General features: G+C 38.9%; 1 protein-coding gene across 1 annotated transcript in view; it reads right to left on the bottom strand.

Annotated features, from left to right (window-relative positions):
* GABBR2 (gamma-aminobutyric acid type B receptor subunit 2) overlaps positions 1-23,834 on the bottom strand; it is a 342,316-nt gene that overhangs the window by 299,944 nt on the left and 18,538 nt on the right. Inside the window, exon 2 of the mRNA XM_039329325.1 lies at positions 3,536-3,673. Coding sequence (XP_039185259.1) covers positions 3,536-3,673 — 138 coding nt within the window. The remainder of the gene's footprint in view (positions 1-3,535; positions 3,674-23,834) is intronic.

The raw sequence follows: 23,834 nt of genomic DNA, 5'->3' as shown, positions 1-23,834 counted from the left end.
AAGGGGAAGGAGTCAGCCAATACCATCTATTGGACCAAATATATCAAAAAGTACATTTAGCATATACAAATACATAACAAATTAAACAATTATTTCATTGTTACCTCATGCTTCTCAGTACTAAATTAAATATGCCTGCCATAAACACCTGAAGCATTTATTTAGTGGTGAATATTTATCCTCACAATACTGAGAAATGTTCCAATTAGAACCGTTACCTTCATCTACATAATTGCAAGTGGTAATTGCATCCTTGCTTTAAAGATTAGCAAATACATTTTTTTAAAAAACAATCTTTTGTACTTCCTAGGTAAACAGCTGGAAAAGTGTATCATCTTTTTAAATAGTTCAGCAAAATAATTATTGGCTCAAGCTATGATTGATCAGGAGTGATACAGACATTTATTTTTAACAGAATAATTTATCCCTTATGACACATATTACCATATGTCAATGCTATTTCCAGTATTTAATGAATTACTAGAGTATAGGAAGCAGACACATTTTGGCATTAAGTAGCAGCTGTTTTAACAGATAGCAGCGGTCCTATATCTTTAAGTTTTAAAACAGGATGGCAAAGAAATAGTGTTATTACCTTGTCAAACTTCAACCACATTTTGTAGCATCTTCATTTATAGTCCAGGTCACAATGAGACAGAATGCATGCACTTTGTAAAATCTTTGTAAAATCTTCCCAGCTGTCTTCCATATATTTGTACATCAATCATATCAGAAACTATTCCAGCTCAGGGCAGGGGGAAATTCCCACTGGGATTACAATGCAGTTACAATACTACATAGCCATAAGGCAACCTATTTAACAGTGTCAAAATCCCTGCCAAAGCAACTCAGAAGCTTTCATTTCTCAAAGACCCATAGCCAGAGATCAAGCTGCACAAATAGAACTATCCTTCCTTCCTTCCTTCCTTCCTTCCTTCCTTCCTTCCTTCCTTCCTTCCTTCCTTCCTGTTGAGCAATGTTTTAGAGACCACTACTGCCTGTATTTATTTTCTCATCTTACTGAATGAGGTTTTGCAGGGATGTTTAGTAAGATTGTGTTGTAATTCTTTGTACCTTACACCAACATTAATTAATTAGATTTGTGCCCATTCATACTACTACATTTTATGCAGCATATCATCCAATACAAAAGCATGCAAATTATGTAACTGAACTTATTTAACATTAAATGATTTTAAAAGGATTAAGAGCTAAGTTTAAAATGATTTCTAAAAACCCAACAAGTTATCTATTACTCTACTGGTTTGAAGTCAAAAATAAATACATTTCCTGAAAACAGTTGAATAGAATATTGCCTGCATGTGTTATATCTAACACATTTATTCATATTCACTGGGGTGCCATCACTCACATTTATTTACATTTCATCTTTCCATCCTAATATTTAATAATATTTTAAAATGTCAAAATTTTCAAAAACAAAAGAAAAACATTTTAAAAAATTAATATAAACTATTATAAAACAATTCAGAAAATTTGGCTGAAAAGACAGTGGAGAAAGTGGGGACAGACACAAAGTCTGGAATGTATTCCACTGAAAGGCAGGTAGGAAAAAGCCCACTTCCTACATGTAAGAGAAATGGCTATACAATCAGGATCATCTTCAAGAGGACTCTCCCCCTATATAACTTAATACTTGAAAAGCCACCTCTCTGATAGCCAGCTCCTAAACATCAAGAGTTGAGCAAGTCATGATTCTGATGCACATTTTAAGTTCAAAATATCTATTTTGAATTTCAAATAGATTATATCTGCCTCTCTAGAACAGAGATCCCCAACCTTTTGGGCACCAGGGACCAGTTCCATGGAGAGAGATTTTTCCATGGACCGGAGTGGGCATGGCTTTGTGTGCTATCTGCATCCCGCGGATGGCGCTTTGCTTGTTTGTGCAGACTGGATGCTGGCATGCCAGACCGGTACTGGTCTACCGACCAGAGGTTGGGGATCCCTGCTCTAGAACACAGGATTCTCTTGTTTCAAGCTTAGAACAGCATTAGAATGCTTCTGGTGAACCCATTTTGAACCCGATACAATCTGTTCAAACAAAATATTTTTTAGTAGTTTGTATACTATTATTTGACAGTATCAACCCTAACTTAGAACAGAGATCTACTATGAAAGTGTTCTTACAAAATAGCATTTAAGGTGGCCATCTTTCATATACACTATTTTCACTAGTAGTGAAAGTATATGTTTTATCTGTGAATAAATATTTTCAGATTCAATTTCTAAAATGAACGAAGTCCTGGGAATGAGACTTACTGCACCTCATTACTGGTTCGTGTAGGAGCTTGCCAATAAAAGTACACAAAATATGAAATGTCAGGTAAAAGTCATAGCCAGTAGTTCTGTCAGATGCTATGACTACCAGCCTAGAAACTCTTTCTAATCCTATTTTGGTAATATTTACCTACTTAAGTTTTTTGATTGATTTCTGATTATATGCCATCAAGTTGTTTTCAACTGGTATAATGAAATGATTATTCAGAGCTCAGTTGTAGATAAGATTGTGTGTTAAAAGCATACAGTAATATATTAAAGCTGATTACAAGGTAATTATATAAAGTTTACACATAGCAAAAAGGATACAATTGCCGAATGAAATTTTGCTATTATCTGTTGATTTGTAATGAATTTCATAAAGATACCCTGTGTTCTACCTGAAAATAGTCCAAATACAGAAGTTTCCAACTTATCCCCATTTACCACAAAATCCAAACTGAATAAAATCAATATCTGTTAAATACCATGGTATTTGGTTCATAAAGCTGGCTGTTCCTGAAATCAGAGCTCAAAAGGAGACAAGTAGTCTCTTTGTACATTGACTTGTCCAAAGAATAGCTATCAAACTAGGCCCTTTTTATTCTAAAATCAGATTTTATTCTTCAGAATTATAATACAACTAGCCGCACTTTATTTGTTGCAAATACGAAACAACATTCCTTGCAATGTATTCAATGGCAGACTGCAGTTATCTTTCAGCTTCAGGAACTCTCAACTTTTAATTAAGCAGTTAATTAATAGTACCTTTGATCATGCCCATAGCAATCCTGCCAAACCATCTTTATACTAATGTCAAATTAATAATTCAGAAATATTTTTTCCTTGTGTATGTGGATTGTTTCAGAATGTGGTTCATAAATTGCTGTAACTAATTAATTGTACCTCAAAATCCCATTTTGAATCTGACTTTGAAACCAGTTAATCTAAACAGAAACAACTGTACAATGCATCTTTACATCTTTCAGCATTTCATATCAACACAAAGCCTGTGATTGAAATTCTCTAAACCCTCCATACCACTCTTAGTGGATGACAGTTTATTGGAAATATGGAGAAAAAAATAATTTCCTCTCTTGTCATATCAGCAAAAATATATCATTGGACTCTATCCACCTTTTTTGTGGATTTTGAAGTAGATCATAGAAGCCAGGAACCCTCTTTAGAATTATATATCTGATGTTCTAAATACTTTAAAGCATGGGAGATATTTATATAATTGAGAGTTACTTACCTGGATCAAATTCCATCCTATTAAAGATTCAGCAATGATGGATGTTACAGTTGTACATACACCACCAAAAACCATTAGATGTGTAGGTCCATATTTTATTGCATCATAGAAGGCTTTAAGACCCTTTGCATTGTCACACTAGGGAAAACAAACAAACAAAATCATATGTAATTTAATAATAATTTTTCTCTTTGATATTTAAGGATTCCCATAATACCATAATTGAGGGAAAGTGGTCAGCAAGCAGTGACTATTATACTAGCTAGTTATTTTTTGATTATACTAAATGGCAACAGCCTGCTCTTCTATGCTTTAACAAAAAAAATTCTTTACATCATATATAGCATGATATGTAAAGAAAATGTCTATCAAAATCTGTGTTCTATTTTAAAATGTAACTTGCACTTTAGCCAAACTACTTATTATTGCTATTTCATAACAATATTCCTTACATTCTATTTCTGCAACAGATCTATTGTTGTATCACTATTTAGATACGTATATAAGTATTTATATATTGTTCTTCAACTTCTCATTTAACTCCACTCCCCCAAAATATTCAGTAAAGATAATAAAGCAGCAATGAAACACCTACATTAAAAGAAACAACACCGATCATAAGCAAAGCAACATCATGTATATAAAGAAATAATTTTAAATCTTTCTGAAGACTAGGTTTAAGACAAGGGAAAAGATAATGAAAGATCCTTTTCTAATGCTTAGGGGTTATCACTGTCCCATATATTCAACAATTTCACCTTTCACAGTGATAGGACACATGACAGAAGTTTCTGAATTGGCAGAAAAACTATGAAGGAGTAGACAGTCTCTCATTTAGCATGCCCCAAACTTCATTCACACTAACTAATATCTGAATTGGTCCAAGAAACCCGAAACAGTCACATAGAGAGGTTCTGTTAACAAACTATGCTTAGAAGGAGCTGTAGTGAAAACCAACAACAGACACAATTCAAACCCAAATTCCTAGTGACTGCTTTACATGCAGAAGTGGTGCTTCATCCCTGCAGTGCAAAGAGGCTTCTTTTACAAGCCAAGCCAACCAACTCAGCTAGTATTTTAGCAGAAGATATGAAAATAATAAATAAGTTAAATAAATACATAATAAGAAAAGAAAATATGTTCCTTATTTGAAGCTAATAATGGGAAGCTACCCATTGGTGGGAACTTCTGATGTGTCAGTCTCCCACTTTTTAATGGCCATTTGGGTCATTTTTTTCTCCTCACAAAACGGGTGTGGGATATTGATTTTTCCACTCTACAGTTAACCAGCAGGCAGTGGAGAAGAAACTGACCCATTGAAGTAGATTCTTAGCAACCACAAAGTGGCAGCATAGTTGCAACTGAAAAAGTTTAAAGGCTGGAACATTAACTGTTGATGGTTGTGTACTGAAGCTAAACAAACTCCTTCCTGCTCAGAGCCTACACATTGCTGGAGTTAAGTCAGAGACTAGCTGAAACTGATTTTTCAGAAACATATTAGATATACTCTTCACTAACTGGATACCCCCAGTTTACCTTTCCCTTGTTAACTGCTATTAACTTGCATTACCAGCTACTGTATTTTAAAGTATCCCTATGTTAAAATGCCCATGTTTCCTGAAAATAATCTATTTAACTGTTCCTTGTAACAAATATTGGTTTCAAATAAGTTATATATATAATCTATATATACAATCTGAAATGTGCCTTTTCTACAGTGGAATTTACAAAAAATAGAGATTTTTCTATACAAACATAAGGATTCCAAGGGCATTTATTGAAAACCATGAAGTAGAAAGAAAGTGATATTAGGTAAGGCAAATAAATTACCCACTCCTCAGATCCACTTTCCCAGAGGAAATAAACGGTTAGTCATTAAATATTTATTCCCAAAAATATTGATTATGGCACGAAGAGATGGAACCAACACTAAAAAACAAAGTGGCTGAGAGGTAATACGGGAGAAGACAGTAATACAGTACATTAATGGTAATTTTATTCAGAGAACACAGCCTTTGTGCAGTCAAATTATGATGCTCAATTCAATCAATAGTTCTGCTGCAATAATCATATGATTATTGAAATTTGCCTAAGTCTACCTACAGGGTTACATTTCTGCCCTTTGTAGGTTTGCTTCTGCTAATTCTGGTATTGTAAGTAAATAAGATGCCTACTACAAGTGATGACTGTTTTCTGAAACAAATTCTAAAAGGAAACTTATGCCACAATTTAGTATTAGCAGTAGGATAGAAGGAAACACTGAAGTAAAAGCAATAGCACTTAGACTTATATACCTCTCCACAGTGCCTTATAGCACTCTCTGAGTAATTTACAATGTCACCTTATTATCCCCAACAATGTGGGTCCTCATTTTACCAATCTCGGAATGGAAGATTGAGGCAACTTCAGTCGGTCAGGATCGAACCCCTAGCTCTGAGCAGAGTTAGCCTGCAATACTGCATTCTAGCCACTGCGCCTTCACAGCTCCTCATGGTAGCTCTTTTGTAGCAAGAATCAGCCATTATCTGTTGAACCATTATCATTTTCTTTTGTGTCAACTGGCAACCACTAGCAACCTGTAATTTATTCCATTCTGTACTTTTCTTTCTATCTTGCTCATGGGAAGTGTTGCGTCTAGATATGCAATGGGGGAAACCCCAATAGCTTGTGGGCCCACGAGTTCCATCCCAAGTTTTTCTTTGAGGACTGGCCATGGCCAGGGTTCTTTTGAGTCAGGGAGTGCTTGCTCCATAGTTGAATGAGCCTCTGTATTTCCAACTGATTTTTTGGACACATTTCCAACAACAAATAGGCACAACATTTCCAAAAATTTGATCCAGTGAATTAAAGGTTCTTTAGAGGTTTGGGTATCTAGCCATTCTTGCCTAGACATCATAATGCAATCCCCCTAGTGACAGGTTCAGCAACATCAGTCTCTTCCTGTACCAGTGTGCCTCATTATTCCTGATGCAGGACAGCTCCTGCAACTCCTCCTGCAGGCCAACATATCTCCAGCAGATAACCATACTTAATATTCCTGCCAGTCTTCTTGGACAACTTTCAGAGTAGTTGTTTTGGATTAAAAATGGACCCTACTTCCTTCTCCAGGGAACTTACTGGGAATAAGCCACCTAGACAAGACTATTAAGTGCACTACAGTCCAGATCCAAAATGGCTCAATTTCTTTTCATTCCACAAAACTTTCCAGGACTGTATGCTTTCATTACTGTTGTCCCCTTGAATATCCAAATATTCAAGAAGGATTTTCTACTGCAGTTCCTGTTTCCTGGATTCAAGAGAATATAATAAATTGGAGCACACTTTTTCCTAAATTAAGAGAAAGCCTGGTGAGTTTTATCAGAAATTAGTTCAGTCAGTTGCCATTCACAATTAACTGGGTGACATTAAAATGCTACTTTCTGATCACACCCTAGGCAAAAATAGGCTCTGTCTTAGAGAATATCAGAACCACCTCTTAGAATCTAATACTGCCACAGTTCCTGCCCAAAATGATTGAGGTAGATTAAAAACATACAGTAGAACACATCAGAGACCATCCTGAAGATTGGTTTGCTTGCTTTTGTACTGCATTTTATCCCTATTCTGGAGTGAATCTGAATGCCTTTGCCGATTGCTCATTAGCTGCTGGGATTATTTTTAGGGGACTTCCACCTGAAATCAGCAAAAGGCTTATCAGTGCAATCTTAGATTAGAGAAGATGACCTAGTTATTTTAGTGGATGCTCATATTCAAATACAGGGCAAAATATTTATTTGTTAATAGACATTGATACAATCTATTCTATTTTGCAAATTTCTTCTTTGCTCAATGTTGTCACCTATGGAAATTCTATTTACATGAGGAGGGTATGGAAAACTTCTGCTCCTTAGTGTCTTTCTGTGAGGATCTACTTACTACTGAACATATCCTTAGTAGTTATATTCTTTTAAACTTCCTGGATGGGACTCTTATACAAACAAGAATGCTACAATTTATTGCACTTGAGATAAAGTTTTATTTGGACTTGCCAGAAAAAAAATCATTGCTGAGTATTTTGTTAGTCCCCACTATGAGAAGGAAAGAGAAGGTCAATCAGGTGGCCAACTGGAGGATCTTGCCTTTTGTAATGTGGGTCTCTTGAAAGGAGTCACCCTGATCAAAATTAAGATCTCTTCCTCCATCCCTCCAATTATCACAGGTCAACTGATAAGGAAAATCATTGGTGTTCTTGCTTAACCATTAGGACAATATGAATTATTTATTTGTTAGATCATTCAGATTAATCAGTCAAATAGAGGCTTTTATTTTCCACATTACATACTGTGACAATCATATTAACAAGTTCAAAATACACACATTAGCAAGGAAAAAAAGTCTTTCACATTGGTTGTGAATGTGTTTGAAGTATATTAATGCATATTTACATTTTACTGTCTTTAAGCCAAGAATATGCCATTTAATTTTACAAGCTTATCAAGAGAAAAAGAGTACCTTTTCACAATCTAAAACTGCTTTGAATAATTATTTCATCCATATAGAAATGTTGTGATGGAATAGTTTAAATTTAAATGTTTTAAATTTGGATATAGACCACAAGCACTACATTAATCTATATATGCATATATTATTGCATTTATGGAACCAGCTATATCACGTTGAATATAGAACTTAGAAGCAGAAATTATTTGAGATCAAATGGTGGGAGCATGCATTAATACAATATTGTGCGATAAATACTCACAATAGGAAGATTTGACATTGGATTAAGAATGCAGAAGAAACATGTCTATTGCAGCAATGACTAGCATACCTAAAGATATCGCCTATGCAATGAATATTATATTTTAAAGAAAATGATATTTAGCATTGAGTTTTTGGATGGGTTAATACTTCCTGCTGGTATGCAATCTGGAGTCTTCCTGGAGGTGCAGCACCTAATTGATGAGGTGTCAGCTTTGCATACATCTAGTGCAGTGTTTCCCAAACTTGACAATTTTAAGGCATGAGGACTTCAACTCCCAGAATTCCACAGCCAGCAACGCTGGCTGTGGAATTCTGGGAGTTGAAGTCCACATGCCTTAAAATTGTCAAGTTTGGGAAACACTGATCTAGTGTGCCACTTGTGCCCTTTCCTAGATCGGAGGTCCTTCAGTCAGTCACCTCAAAATCTGACTACTACAATTCAGTCTACATGGGACTGCCTTTGAAGACCATCTGCAAACTTTGACTGATTTAAAATGTATTGGCATGAGCAATAATAGACTTGCCTCAGTATGCCCATGTAACACCTCTGTTTCACAAGCTACACCAGTTTTCAGTTAATTTCAAAGTATTATTTTAAGTGTTATTTATTACCTATAGAATCTTAAATAACATAGTACCTTGTTACTTGAAAGACCACATAACTCCCATATCTAACCAGTCAATTCAGTTCTGTGAGATGGGGCATTGTCTTACCTGAATGCCTTTTCTCAGCATGAAGAATGGAGAATCCATGAATGGAAGTCCTCTAGCCCAATCAGACCAAATCAATCAAGTTGCCACGCCCCTGCTGGACTTTCAAAAAGGGCGAAGCAAATGACGTGTTGGCTCCCAGTCTACTGACACTGACCTGACTGTGAATTCCAAAGAAAAAGGGAGGGGTGGATTCTCCATTCTTCATGCTGAGAAAAGGCGTTCAGGTAAGACAACGCCCCTTCTCCAGCATGGAAAAGAATGGAGAATCCATGAATGGGACATACCAAAGCCCATGTGACCCTACAGGTGGGAAACAGGCTGGTCAGGTGTTGACGCTATCTGAACCACCTATTGCAAAACACGGCAGCCAAAGGAAGCCTCTGCAGAGGCAAATTTATCAAGCTTGTAATGACGAATGAAGGGGGAAGGGGAAGACCACATCGCCACCCTACAAATGTCCACGATAGAAGCTTGAGTGTGCCATGCAGCTGATGTAGAGGCACTGCATGTGGAATGCATCATCAAATGGCTTGGAACAGGCAGGGAACATACCCGGTATGACTCTGAAATGCAGGCCTTGATCCACCTGGCAATAGTAGAGGAAGAGACCTTCTGACCCCCTAGAAGCTGGATGGAAAGATACAAAAAGTGCCTCCAATCTACGAAAAGCAGCCATCCACTTAATGTAATATCGGAGGGCCCTGCATACATCTAGAGCATGCCATTTCCGCTCCAAGTCATGTGATGGGTTAGGACAAAAGTCCGGCAACACAACGTCTTGTGTCCTATGAAATAAGGAGTTAACCTTGGGAATGAATGACGGGTCCAACGGCAAAACCACTCTGTCCTGGTGAAAGGTGCATAGGTCTTCCCTTACGGAAAGAGCTGCCAATTCCGAGACGTGCCTCGCCGATGTCACAGCTATTAAGAAGGCTACCTTAAGGGACAAGTGGCGCAGAGTGCAAGATCTGATGGGTTCAAAAGGGGTTCCTGTAAGAGCCTTCAGTACCCGAGGCAATTCCCAAGTGGAATAACGATGGACTACAGGAGGCTTGCTCTTTGTAACCCCTTGATAAAGGAATGAACCCTCGGATGTTGGGACAATGGCGCGGAATTGGCACAGGTGAAAACCGTGGAGAGAGCTGCCATCTGCCTACGGATAGTGTTGGGTGCTAGGCCCTTATCCACGCCCTCCAACAGATAATTGAGTATCCTTGGAATAGTTAACAGAGGAAATGGACAAACTATTTGATCACACCAGTGACAGAAGTTTCTCCAAGTGGCATTGTAAATCCAATTTGTCGCCGGCCGGCGAGAGGCCTGAATCATTGAGATCACCCCTGAGGAGTATGAACTCCGCGTCAGGAACTGGCATTCAGATGCCAGGCAGTTAACTGAAGCCACTGTGGGTCTGGGATTGTAGCAGGTGTCAAGCCCCAAAGGCTTGCCATACGAACGGGGACAGGGGGAGCACGAACAACAACCCACCGGGCCGAGAAGCAGCTGAGCAGTGCACCGCCACACCCCACAGCCGCACCGGGCGAACTTCCTCTGGGCGGACGTCTCCACGAGATGCACGACAGACGCCAACGAAACCTGAGATATTAGTGGGAGTTCCCGAGGGTCACCTACGGCCTGCAGAACGGACGACGGGCGAGCCGCCTCGGGCTAAGGGGAATGCACTTCGGCGGGAGAGCAGGGGGTTGTCTCCTAGCCACCAGGAAGTTCAGCAGGGCGAGATTAGCGGCGGGCAACAGGCGCGCGGATCGGACGCACGGACAGCGGGGCGTGGGGGCGGAGCTTCATCGGGGAAAGGGAAAGCACAGGGAAGGGGCGTAGCATTTATCCATCTCAAACGGATGTTGGTTTGGGATGGGGGGCGGGGCTGCAGGGTGGAGCACACCGATATATTGCAGTGGAAGGAAATTATTCCCAGTGCTGACTTTGTCTCACTTGCACAATAAAGAGCTTGTTGGGTGTCAGCGTGTGCCGGTCTTCTTTGCTTCGTGCTACAGACGATTTTGGATACGTTTGACAGCAGGATTATCCGATCTGGAGAAATCCTCCACGGAGGAGCTACGGCGAGGCTCACAAGATCCGCTAATCATGGTCGCCTCGGCCAGTGTGGGGCCACAAATATCAGCTCCGCTTGTTCTTGCAACAGTTTTCGGATGACCGCCAGAATCAGGGGAAACGGTGGAAAGGCGTATAGTAGTCCCACGGGCCAAGGGCTGCGGAGAGCATCTAATCCCTCCGACCCCTGAGAGGGGAAACGGGAGAAAAAACGTGGGATCTGAGCATTCACCAGGAAGGCAAATGGGTCGACACTCAGTTGGCCAAACTGCTGCGTGATCTCTCTGAAGAGACGTGGATGCAGACTCCATTCTGAATGGTCTATCGTAGAGCAACTCAGATAATCCGCCTGCCGGTTTGCCTCCCCTGAAATGTGCTCCGCCTTCAGGGAAAGGAGATTCCATTCCACCCACAATCCCAGTAGCCAGGCCTCGGACATCAGGGCCCACGATCAAGTGCCACCCTGCCGGTTGACATGGGCCTTTGCCGCCACATTGTCTGTCAGGACCAACATGTGGCACCCCGCAATCATTCTGCGGAAGTGGTAAAGTGCTAGGCATATAGCCCTGAGTTCCAGCAAGTTGATGTTTTGTTTGAGGTCCCATTGGGACCACCGGCCCTGGGCGAACTGAAGTTGGACATGTGCCCCCCAGCCGAATAGACTGGCATCCATGGTCAAGGTTATACGAGCAGGCTCTCTGAAGAGGGACCCCCTGGATAAGGCTGGTGAGAGCCACCAGAAAAGGGATCCAAGCATCTGTGTTGGGACTCGTATCCTCTAGGGAAAAGAACTTATGCCCCACCTTTGGTAGGGAAGTAAGAACCACTGGAGCTGTCTTGTGTGAAGCCTGGCCCAAGGAACTATGGCAATGCAAGAAATTAGTTTCCCCAACAGTTGGGAGAGCACGGCTAGGGTCACCCTTTGTACCCTGCAGACCTTGAGAAACAGAGTACAGATGTTCCTGCGATAGGAATACTTGACAAAGGGTTGTGTCTATTATAGGGCCTAAATGTAATAGGTGAGTGACTGGAATCAAGTGGCTCTTTTGAAAATCGATTAAGAACCCATGACCTTGAAGTGTCCCTATGGTTAGCTCCAGATCCGTCAGCACGTTCGGTGCAGAGGACGACTGGATTAGGATGTTGTCCAAGTAGCACTGAACGTGAATTGGTACCGACCTGAGATGTGTGGCAAGTACTGCCGGGACCTTGGTGAAAACCCTGGGGGCCAATGACAGGCCAAATGGGAGAGCCTTGTATTGGAAGTGATGGTTGGAGTAACTGAACCTGAGGAATTGTCTGTGATTCGGTTGAATAGGGATGCGAAGGTATGCCTCTGTAAGGTCTACTGATGTCAGGAAGTCTCCCTGCTGCACACTGGCTAAGATGGATTGAAGTGTCTGCATCTTGAACCTGCGATACGACAGATGTGAGTTGAGAACCTTGAGGTCCAGTATCGCCCTCCATCCCCCTGAAGATTTCGGTACTACAAATATAATGGAATAAAACCCCTGTCCCAGTTGCTCCGATGGTACCCGCTCTATGGCCTTTATGCTTAAGAGATGTTGAATGACTTCCTGCATGAGGCCCTTTTTTACGGGATTCCGCAACAGGGGACAGGTGATGTAATGTCGAGGGGGGTTGTCACCTGATGGTGGTGAGCACCCAAGCGTCTGTGGTGGTGTCCTCCCATTTGTGAATGTAATAAGTCAATCTGCCACCTATGGGAGGAGACCACCCCAAGTCACCTCGACCTATGGAAGGGGCGACCTCCTCTGCCTCAAAAAGGCCATTTGTTTGGAACCTGCTGTCTGGGTCTGTCTCTGTAAGAAAGAAGAAGGGTTGAACAAACCTACCAAGAGACGGGCCTCTGTATGCGCCTCCTCATCATCTGACCACTGACCCTCTTCGAGGACCTGATCCAAATACTTGGATACCTTGCTCCCACAGGAATGTGGTGGAGAAGCCGGATCCGGATACTGAAAATCCCTGGACCATGAAGTCCCCACATAATGAGGAGGGTGTAACGTCACTGGGGAACGCACTGAAGAAGCCATAGCTTGAGCAATAGCCTGAAAAATCATGGCCTCGAGTTGGTCCATAAATGATGGTTGCTCCAGGGGGCAGAGTCCCGCCGCCATAGGAGTGAATGAAGCTGATGGAGCCTGAGATGGACCCGCAAGGGGGAAACTCTCTGAGACTCCACCCACCACTGTGAGAGGGGTGAGCTCGGCCCTTGGTGCCGGATCCTGTTTCCATACTCTTAGATCCTGCTCAAAAAGAGAAAAGTGATCCTGGCTGAACCCAAGTGAAAGATCCTGATCTATATCCTGTTCTGGAGACCAAGCCCACACAAAGGGCAGGAGCCCCCCGCTGTCGATGCAATAGGGGGAGGAGTCAAATGAACTGGGTCCTCTGCTGCACACTTTTGGGTGTGATCCCAGCGCTGACCAGATGGCAAGAGAATGAAAAATCCACGAATGGTAAGCAAACAAAAAGAAATATGACCTGTCCTCCTAATATTTTCGCTTTGGGAGCCAAGTTTCCATGTCTATCCTGGGGTGAGACCAAATCGAAACTGGGGCAAGGTCCAGTCCAGCAGGGGCGTGGCAACTTGATTGATTTGGTCTGATTGGGCTAGAGGACTTCTTTAACCCATTCGTGGATTCTCCATTCTTTTCTTTGCTGGAGAATAGCAGACTCTATATTCATCAATATCATTATTTAGGATCTCAGAAGCATGCCTGCTATGTAGCACCACTGCCTTCTACAATGATGTTTCCCCAGATATCTGGATGATTCCCTTCTGCTATTGTTTAGAAGAGCCATGAAGACTTAGCTCTTCATCAAGATCTTGATAAGAGAGAATGAGACTCCCTCACTTCATCATACTTGCCATCTTTGATCTTTATCTTTTAAACTAATTTTATTGTAATTTATTTGATTGAGAGACTTTCAGAGTCATTAAGTGTTTGGCAACATACAAGTTTAATAAATTCATTATTGTTATTGTTGTTGTTGTTATTGTTGTTCATCACACAGTCAGATAGATATTTATACTGGATTTGGCATTTTTATTCACCTATTAATGTCAAGGTTCCGACTGACAAACTCAGCCAAGCAAACACCTTCCAAATATTCCGATCTCTTAATGTAAAACTTTACTGAGTACATCATTTCGGCACATATGAAAGCAAAACCAGCTCTGGCAAACTCCAGCCCAAATCCCTATAATAAAAGTATAGAATTCTCCCTCCCATTCATGAACAAGTCACATTGCCCAATTAGGTGAAAATATACTACTTTAAGAAAATGTCTCTGTGTCAGGTCAGACATCTAGTGAATCATCCTTGATTCTCACAGTCTGCATTCTTTATTTTGTAGTTGGCATTCCATTTCCCCATCCTCCCCCCAAGTTCATTGGCAAGCTAAGAAGCAATAATTGTTACACCAGCAAAGCGAGCTTCAAGCTTGACAATTAAATCCTTCCCAAGGACCTGGGATAGGCAGATACTGATGTTTGATGGTGTTAAAGATACTGTTGCAACATGTACACTGTTCCAAGTAAAGCTGTCTTTTGTAATTGTCAGGTGGTGATTTTGTCAATGCTGATGGTGTTCAATCAATGCTCCAGTTGTTTTATGAATTATAAGTTCCATGGAAGACGACTATTTTCTGGATTGTGTCCAGAACAACAGATGTTGGTTCCATAACAACATGGATTTATTTGAGTACATATGTAGCAGAGTGGATTTACTAAGAGAAACCAGGATTATGAAAAGAAGAAGCAGGATTTGAAGGTTTGCACACTGTATTTGGTGTAAACAGAGAACTTTCAAGAATTTATTTGTTCAGATGAGCATTTTCAAGGGAGTGAGAGATCCTGGGAGTTGAAGAGATAGATGTAGAATCTGTTTTTCTATTTTTAAAGGATATAGATTCCTGCTGTCAATGGTGGTTGTTAGTTCTGAAAACACCAATAGTAGAATTACATTACTGCTAACTCAAAGAAACAAATGAAAAACATAGAATGGAATTAAAAATAAATTCAGTAAATTAATTGAAAAATGATTTTGTGTAATTTCTCCTAACATTTTAAAATAATTGAAAACCATTCCCTTGACAATGTGACACTCGTAGAAATGTGTTAACAAGCTTGACATATTGATGCAGCTATTTAGTTTAGATATTTACTTTAGTTTTTCTAATCTTCCCTTAATCTTCCTCCAACTCCCATATTTTTCAAATTTTCCAAACAGACCTAAGAGGAAGACATGAATTTCGCTGACTGCTTTTTGTCTGCAGTCTATAACTTCCCCCTTAAAGCTGATTATGAAAGCAATTGATATGTATGTTCAATAGTATGAATTAGTGGAAATAGATTTTCATATTAGCAAAATAAAATCATGGAAAATGCTGATAAAAAGGGAGAAGATGTATACAATGAAATCAGTATGTGTTCTAACGGTTGTTTGAACTTGTAAACCTACTATATTCGTCTACACAAGGGTACTCAGTTGCATTGTCCATATTCTCAGCTCTGGATAAGATCATCTTGTATATTAGCTTCCATTGCAATAAAAACACAGGACTTCTCTTTTCTGTCCCTCTATGGGACAGAACTTTATGTGTTACTGTATCAGCTTTAATAAACTCAAATAGGATTTTATATGTAAAAAAAAGCCAAGGACACTATCAGTCATTAATGGGAGAAGATGGCAAGAGATGTTGGACACAGTTAGGTCATTCTTTACATTTATCTTTACAGAAAAGAGAAAAAAACAGTCCAATCTATGAAAAGCAGTACCATAAAAACAGATTAGGAATAGGAATTAGGAAGTCAAAATAGGCAACAACAACAACAAAAAAGTAGAAACACAACTGTTATCCACTCTACATGAGTAGAAATCACCAGGACTATATGGATTACATTCCCATGTTCTGAAGGAGCTGGCAGATTTGATCTCAGAACTTACTGAACCATATTTTTCAAAGATTCTTAAGCACTGGGGAACTACCATGGGACTGAAAAAGAGCTGGGGTGGTTCCCATCCTTAAAAGGGGGGGGGGAAATGGTTCCAAGAAACTACAGACCAATCAGCCTGATATCAATACCTGGAAAGATCCTGGAAAAGTTAATCAAGCAATGGATCTGCAAACACCTAAAAAGAAGCAAAGATATTATTAAGAGCAAAATCATGCCAGACAAACCTTATTGCATTGCTTGACAAAATGACTAAATTAGTAACAAGCAAAATGCTGTGGATATAGCATACTTGGACTTTAGTAAGGAATTTGACAAAGTAGTCCACAACCTACTTCTTGGTAAGACAAATGTAGGATAGACAGCATCACCATCAGATGGATTCATAACCAGCTGACCAACCATACTCAATGTGTAGTCCTCAGTGGAACTATATCTACATGGAGGGAAACATACAGAGAGGTACCCCAAGATTCTATCTTTGGCCAGTATTCTTTAATATCTAATATCTTCATAAACAATTTAGATTAGTAGATAGAAGGGAAACTCATCAAATTTGCAGATGACAACACTTTAGAAGATAGGCTCAAGATCCAGAAGTATCTTGACAGGTTTGAACACTGGGCCCTATCCAACAAAATGCAATTCAGTGGTAAGAAAAGGAAAGTTTTACACTTAGGCAACAAAAACCAAATGCAGTGGTACCTGGCTCAACAGCAGTAACTGTGACTCTGATCTAGGAATCCTAGTGGACAACTACTTAAATATGAGCCAGCCATGTGCTGCCAAAAACACCAAAGTAGTCCTAGGCTGCATCAACAGAGGAATAGTATCAAGATCATGTGAAGTTTTAGCAACACTTTATACTGATTTGGTAATACCTCATTGCATCCAATTCCAGTCATGACGATACAAAAAAGATGTTGAGACCCTAGAAAGAATGCCAGAGAAGAGCAACAAAGATGATTAGGGGACTGGAGGCTAAAACATACAATGAACAGATGTGGGAACTGGGTATGTCTAATATAACAAAGAGAAAGACTAGGGGTGACATGATAGCAGTGTACCAATATTTAAAGGGCTGTCACAGAGAAGAGGGGGTCAACCTATTCTTCAAGACATCTGAAAGCAGGACAAGAAGCAATGGATGGAAATTAATCAAGGAGAGAACCAACCTAGAACTAAGGGGAAATTTCCTGTCAGTGAGAACAATAGGTCTGTAAAACAGCTTGCCTCCAGAAGTTGTGGGTGCTCCATCACTGGAGGTTTTTAAGACGAGATTGGACAGCCATTTGTCTAGAATGCTGTAGAGTCTCTAACTTGAGCAAAGGGTTGGATTAGAAGACCTCCAAGGTCTCTTCTGTTATTCTGTTATTCTGAAATTCTTAGAATATAGTGATATAGACCACTGTGTCTTTTCTACTTGTGTTTGGCAGGCTACTTCCATGTTAAAAGGCCCTGGAGATTGCAGAATTGCCCTTTCAATTCTTCCTTGTATATGATTTGAGAGTAATCACGTTTATCTAAGCTGTTAGAAATTTAAAAGAGCCCTAGTACAACTAACAATGCTCTCCACCATGCTATCCAGCAGCACCCTGTGACAATCTTTATGCCAATTTTTTATCCTGGAACTAACAGTATTAGTTCAAACAAAGATAAAGTAAAATAAATGAATATCCAGCAATATCCAAGGACCTGATATTCTGCATAACATACATACATTTTATTACAAAAATTCATACAAACCCATTCCTTCCAGCTAATTCAATACGTTTCTATAAATTAGCCCAAATTACTCTCATAATTTGATACTATATTATTGCTATGTAAATTTTTATACAGAAGAAAATGAATATTTAGAAGGATAGCATAATTCTCGTTGCTCTTAAGAGTCAGTCTGTCTCTTAAGTACTGATTCTTAATGGTAGAAGTTTTTCGTCAGCCATGGAGGGACCTTTCCAAATATTGGTATTAAGAGTGATATTGGCAATTACCGCTGTTGAGATCACAGCATAGAGATCAAATTAACTCTCTTTCTGCTGAAAGAAAAAGAGGAAATATATTTTGAGTCCTGCTGCTGTCTGAGAGCTATGGAATCATTTTATACTTTGCCAGAATGACAGGGCTCTTAAATACCTACACACTACCACAGACATTTCAATTTCACCTACATTGTGCTCTATCACCAAGTAATAGTTTAGCCAACAGTTGTTCTCTGATGTTTTCTTAAAACGATGCACCTTTGGTTTAAACAGGTGTTATTGATATGCAGAATATATTTATTTTCAAAAACTAATAGAATTCAGACCTGTTTTTTATTAAATGTGATTTTTAGAGAACATTAAACATTATATGCTAATGTTAACTTAATTGCATAAAGTAATTGCAACATCATTACATCAATTTTTCTCTGTCATTTTTTTGCTTGGGGACAAGTTTGCTTTGTTTATATACTTTTACTATTCTAAGAGTTTCGCCAATGAATTTCTAGAACCATACACTAAATATTAAACAAAACATGAAAAATATTAGAGTTTACACAAGAATGAGCTCTGGTTTAGCAGATGTTTCCAAGCCATTCTTAGTTATAGCGAACTGAACCATGGCTTACTCATCCTAATATTCAAGGGGAACATAAGTCACTAAATAGAACTAGATAACCAACATTTTCCCTAATGCAATCCCAATATGGTTAATTTGTGATCCCATATTAATTTATATATTTATACCCCATATTATTTTTATAAATGACACAAGGCAACTAACATATCTAATGTTCCTTCTTCGTATTTTTCCAACAACAGTTGATGAGGTGAGAGAGAATGACTGGCCCAAAGTCACTCAGTCAGCTTCTATACCTAAGGCAGGATAAGAACTCACAGTCTTCCTGCCTAGTGCCTTCATCACTGAACCAAACCTAAACAATGTCATTTCCATAAATATTATTAACCATAGGTTAATGTACTATGCAAACACAGCCAAAAAGAGCAAGAGTGAAAAGAATATGTACTATGCAAACTCAGCCAAAAGGAGCAAGAAAGAAAAGGAAAAAAACGAAAAAAGCTTAAAGAGCTGTTCTAACAGAATTACAACTCTACAACACATTGATTAAGAGCTCTGAAAAGAATTTGAGCTGTCATTCTACTGACAAGGTTGCCCGTTTGTTCCTGCGCTATTAAAAGCATGGCATGCAGAAATTAGAAAGGTGGATCTTTTCCCACTAATTATCTCCATGCTAAAAGGAGTTATTTCCATTTTTCTGTGCTGCAAATTCTGACTGCTGTTACTGACACCAAAGCAGAGCCTTTTTTTAATTATCATTTTTAAGATGCACTGCATGGATTGTATGAAGTGTGTCATTAGCTGCTGCAGCATAAATAGAAGACCTATCCAACTGGGGTAGCTTACTGTACAAAATGAGAGTAGAAAAAAAAGGACAATTGCTAGGGAAAAATATCCTTTCAAATGTCATGCATTTGCCTTTTCATAGCACATGTGTTTTGACAGACACATTGCTCTTTGATAAAAAAAATGTTATTGTATACAGAAAAATAACTGCTGAGCAAAAAGCATGTTGCAGTTCATTTTCTGCATGCAAATTATTTACTACAATTCCATCAGAAAAATATGATTTTTCCTACTGCATTTATTTTCTACATGAAGATCTGTTTGTTTATTTGTTTATATTTGTAATAAGGGAGCAATCACTTCCTCAACATGCATTTTCAAAAGATACAGACAAAATGCAGGTTCAATTCCTCTTTCTGAGATAAAAAGCAAATAAACAACATCTCAGTGTTGAACATATTAATAGAATAATTACCATTTAATGATTTAGCTAATTAACTATTCAATATGCTGATTATTATTCAACTAATTAAAACAGACAACCAATTTAAGAAACTGAAAAAAAAAACCAAACAATATCTGAAAATCAACCACAGAAATATTAACTGTTGACAAAATGAGATTAAGGTGGAGCTATCAAATATAGGTTACAAAAACAGCCATTGGATGGCAAAAAAACAGTTTTTAATCTGTTTCCTGTCATCTGGATTTTGTAGTCCAGATCTGGTAGCTTAATCTAAGAAATACTTTGCTAAATACAACTGGATATCCCCCAGGAAAAAAAACAGAAAATCTGTCCATATTTTTAAAGAGATACCAAGTTATAATTTCTACCACTGTAAAAAAAAATGCATGTATTTTTACTTCAGTAAACAAAAGAGCAGAGATCAAATCTATTCCCCAAGCTGGGGAAAGAATGGGTAAAACAAGATAACAAATGATTCTTAAGAGCAAACTTGTATGGTCATAACTTGAAAGCTTAAAAGGAAGACAATGTGTAACTAAGATTTCAATTCTAGGACTGGGACACCCTAAATTCAATGGGTTTTGGCCTTCATTTTACCCTTCAGGTAAGTCTAGTATGGTGTGCTAGACATAAAATAATTTTTCTCAAGGAGCAAACCTTAACCTTCCTGTATGCTAAATTCTTGTTTTTAATATGTCAAATTTGTCAGTTTTCTTCAGATTAAAAAAGAAAAACATTAATTTATGAATGTTTCTGAAGCATGGTTAGGGTATAAGAAAATGTTCTAAATATGAATGTTTGATCGGTTGATATATGCAATAATTGCAAATGTATACAAGAACATAAACTTGCAATTAGAAAAGAGATTTACTTTAGAAACAAAAGTTTAATTTTGCTTCCTGAACAGAATGAATCTATTTAATCAATTTTAATCCAAATTTTGACTTTTGTGCTCTTTAAGACTTATACATTGTGAATAAAATGATATGCCAGAAAAGCATAATAAATGATGGATGCAGTTTCTTTAACAGGTTAATGGTTAAAAACACTATTCTTTATAAAAACTGAAAAGCATGAATGCATTTAAGGATGCTGAACTAATTCTGTGTACTTTGCAATACCTCCCCTTCCATAAAACTATTGTCCAACTCATATATTAGCTTAACTGCTTCCACCAAGGTGATCAGCAATCCATGAAACCTTATGTCTTTTAATAAGTCATAAGAACAGGTGCTACCAGGTTTTCTTCTGATTTTTTGCTATCCTAAAATAACATGGCTTTCCTCATACAATTCAATGCATTTGGGGGTTAATTCCAATTCTTAGCTTAGGGTCAATTTACTCTTTAGCTCAGGTGTTCTCAACCTTGACAACTTTAAGACGTGTGGACGTCTGGCTGAGGAATTCTGGGAATTGAAGTCCAAACGTCTTAAAGTTGCCAAGGTTGAGAACCCCTGCTTTAGCTGAAGGATATATACTATTGTATATATCGTAGAACTTACAATGGCATGTAATATGGATGAAGTTAAGATGTTTGTAAATGCCAAGTTTTACTATCTTAGAATGATTAGTGAATATAATATGAACTTGGGCTGGGGAAACTTCATTTCAATCGTGAAATTTTATTACAAGGTATTGAGTCAGACACTTTTTTATTAAAAAGTTGAGGTGGCATATCAAGGGACAGGTAATAATGTAAACAAAACAAGCAAGGAGATATATATCAAGGACACAAACCAACTAGGTCTCACTATTGCGTGAACTACAGGCATGCAGCTGCATTCCATATTCTATTGTTTACTGTAGGATCTATATCCGCAACTGGTAAAACAAAACAAAACAACATCCTAAATGAAAATGCTACAATCTAAAGACCCAAGATATCCACTGGCAAGGGCACAGAAACAAGGGAAGGATACACAGCAACTGAAATGTTATTTGCAAATGAGGGTGACATGTGAGGTTTATTGTTCATACCTGATGCCTATCTCTTCTTGGCCTGCTGAGTCTGTGCCTGTCTTTATCCTGTGGACACACATCAAAGCATTGTTGGGGGGGAGGGGAATGGGCTGAATGTTTTCAAGTAAATGGAGCAGGAAGGTGATTTTTTTGAATTTGGTGTTGCTGTCGCTGGTCCCAGTGCCATCAAGATATTTCTTGTAGATGACAGGGAATCTAGGAAAGCAGCGAGTAACATGGATATCAGTGTGATTTACAAGCTGTATTTTGTTTTCTTTCTTCCCACCTCCCCTTGTGTAAAAGCCCTGCAGAATACATACTTCCTAATCAGTCTTAATATGCAATAACGGTTACGTTTAAATCACATGAATTCAGACTGAATTGAGTAGCTTGAATCTATATTCAGGGGTTTGCACAGAATTTGATTATTTTGTCAAAAATGACACAAGGAGCTTTGCATCATCATGTTGTAAGCAACCTCTACTTCAGTGGTGGCAAGCCTATGGCACGTGTGCCAGAGGTGGCACGCAGAGCCCTCTCTGTGGGCACGCAGGCTGTTGCCCCAGCCTTGCCTCCCCCCACAGCCCCCTCCTCACCAGCAGGCCCTCCGGAGGAGAGTCGCCCTCAGGTGCAGCCCATGTGGAGCAGCATAGCCAAGGAAATGGCAACTGGACAGCAGGGACAAGATTCCGCTCTCACGTCCCATTGCGTGCAGATGATGCTGCGGGGCATGGGCGAAGGGCGTGGCCTCCATGGCACTACAGGGCTGCCTGCACGATCTGCTGCAGTAGTCCATGGAGGCAATAGGTGGCCCTGTGGGCAGGCGGAGCGGGGGCAAGGACGGAGCTTATTTATTTTGGAGTGCCTCCAAAAGAAAATACTGCCAAAGCATATGCTACAGACCTCATGTTAACCATCCACAAGCATGAAAACTAGCCCACAAAAACAGGTATAAAATGCTTCAATTCATGATTACTAATGCACACAATCGTCTGGAGAAATATCAATGTATCATCAACAAACAAAAAATTGAATGCCTCAGTGCAATCCGACAAGATCTCACAGACAAACTGGAAAACACAATCAACATATCTGGCAAACTCCAGACCAGAAAACACAACATCCTATGAAAGAAACTAACCAAGATCACTCCTAAATAGCAAAGTTACAATTTATATTCATGGATCAAAAACTTGTTCAGTAGACCATTAGCTGAAGACAAGAAAGCCATCCTCATAAAAGGCCTTAATTGCAACTATGAAAACATGGACTTAGTCAATTTCCTTACCAACTTAGAATACATAATAAAAACAAACTTGACCAGGGAACACAAGAGGAAATCAGATAGAGAATCATTCCTAACATCCAACAAAACACACAAGACAGAACACTTAACCAAGAGGAGAAGACATTAAAGAAACTGAGAAAAGATAGAGACATCATCATCTCACAGTCAGACAAAGTTAGACTAACTATGGTAATGGACAAAATTGATTACATCAAGAAAGCCGAAATTTACTTAATGACACTAACACCTACCAGGTAATCAAGAAAAACCCAACAAAACAATTAAAGAACAGAATAAAAAACATTTTTATAAAAATGGAAAAAGAAAAACAACTAATTTCAACAGAAATAAAGGACTCCACTATACCCAGACTTCTATGGACTTCCCAAAATACACAAAAATGAAATTCTTTTCCGCCATATAGTGCCACTACCCGGAACACTAAACTACAAACTAATGAAAGCATTAAAAAAAAGACTTCACCGTCTCATCAACAATTCAGCTTATTCTATAAACTCACCTGAACAATTTCTTCAATTATTTAAAAATGTCAAAATAAATGAAGAGAAGAAATAGTCTCATTTGACATCACTGCATTACTCACATCTATCAACAATGATCTGGCCAAACAAACCACATATGATCTACTCACAGAAAAACAAAGCCATAACAAAAAGACACCTAAAGAATGCTCCATGTCCACTGACACTACCATGAAGTTATG

The sequence above is a fragment of the Crotalus tigris genome, unplaced genomic scaffold, assembly GCF_016545835.1.
Source record: "Crotalus tigris isolate CLP2741 ecotype Arizona unplaced genomic scaffold, ASM1654583v1 scf7180000024391.5723578, whole genome shotgun sequence".
Lineage (NCBI taxonomy): Eukaryota > Metazoa > Chordata > Lepidosauria > Squamata > Viperidae > Crotalus > Crotalus tigris.
This window is presented reverse-complemented; position numbering and strand designations above follow the sequence as displayed.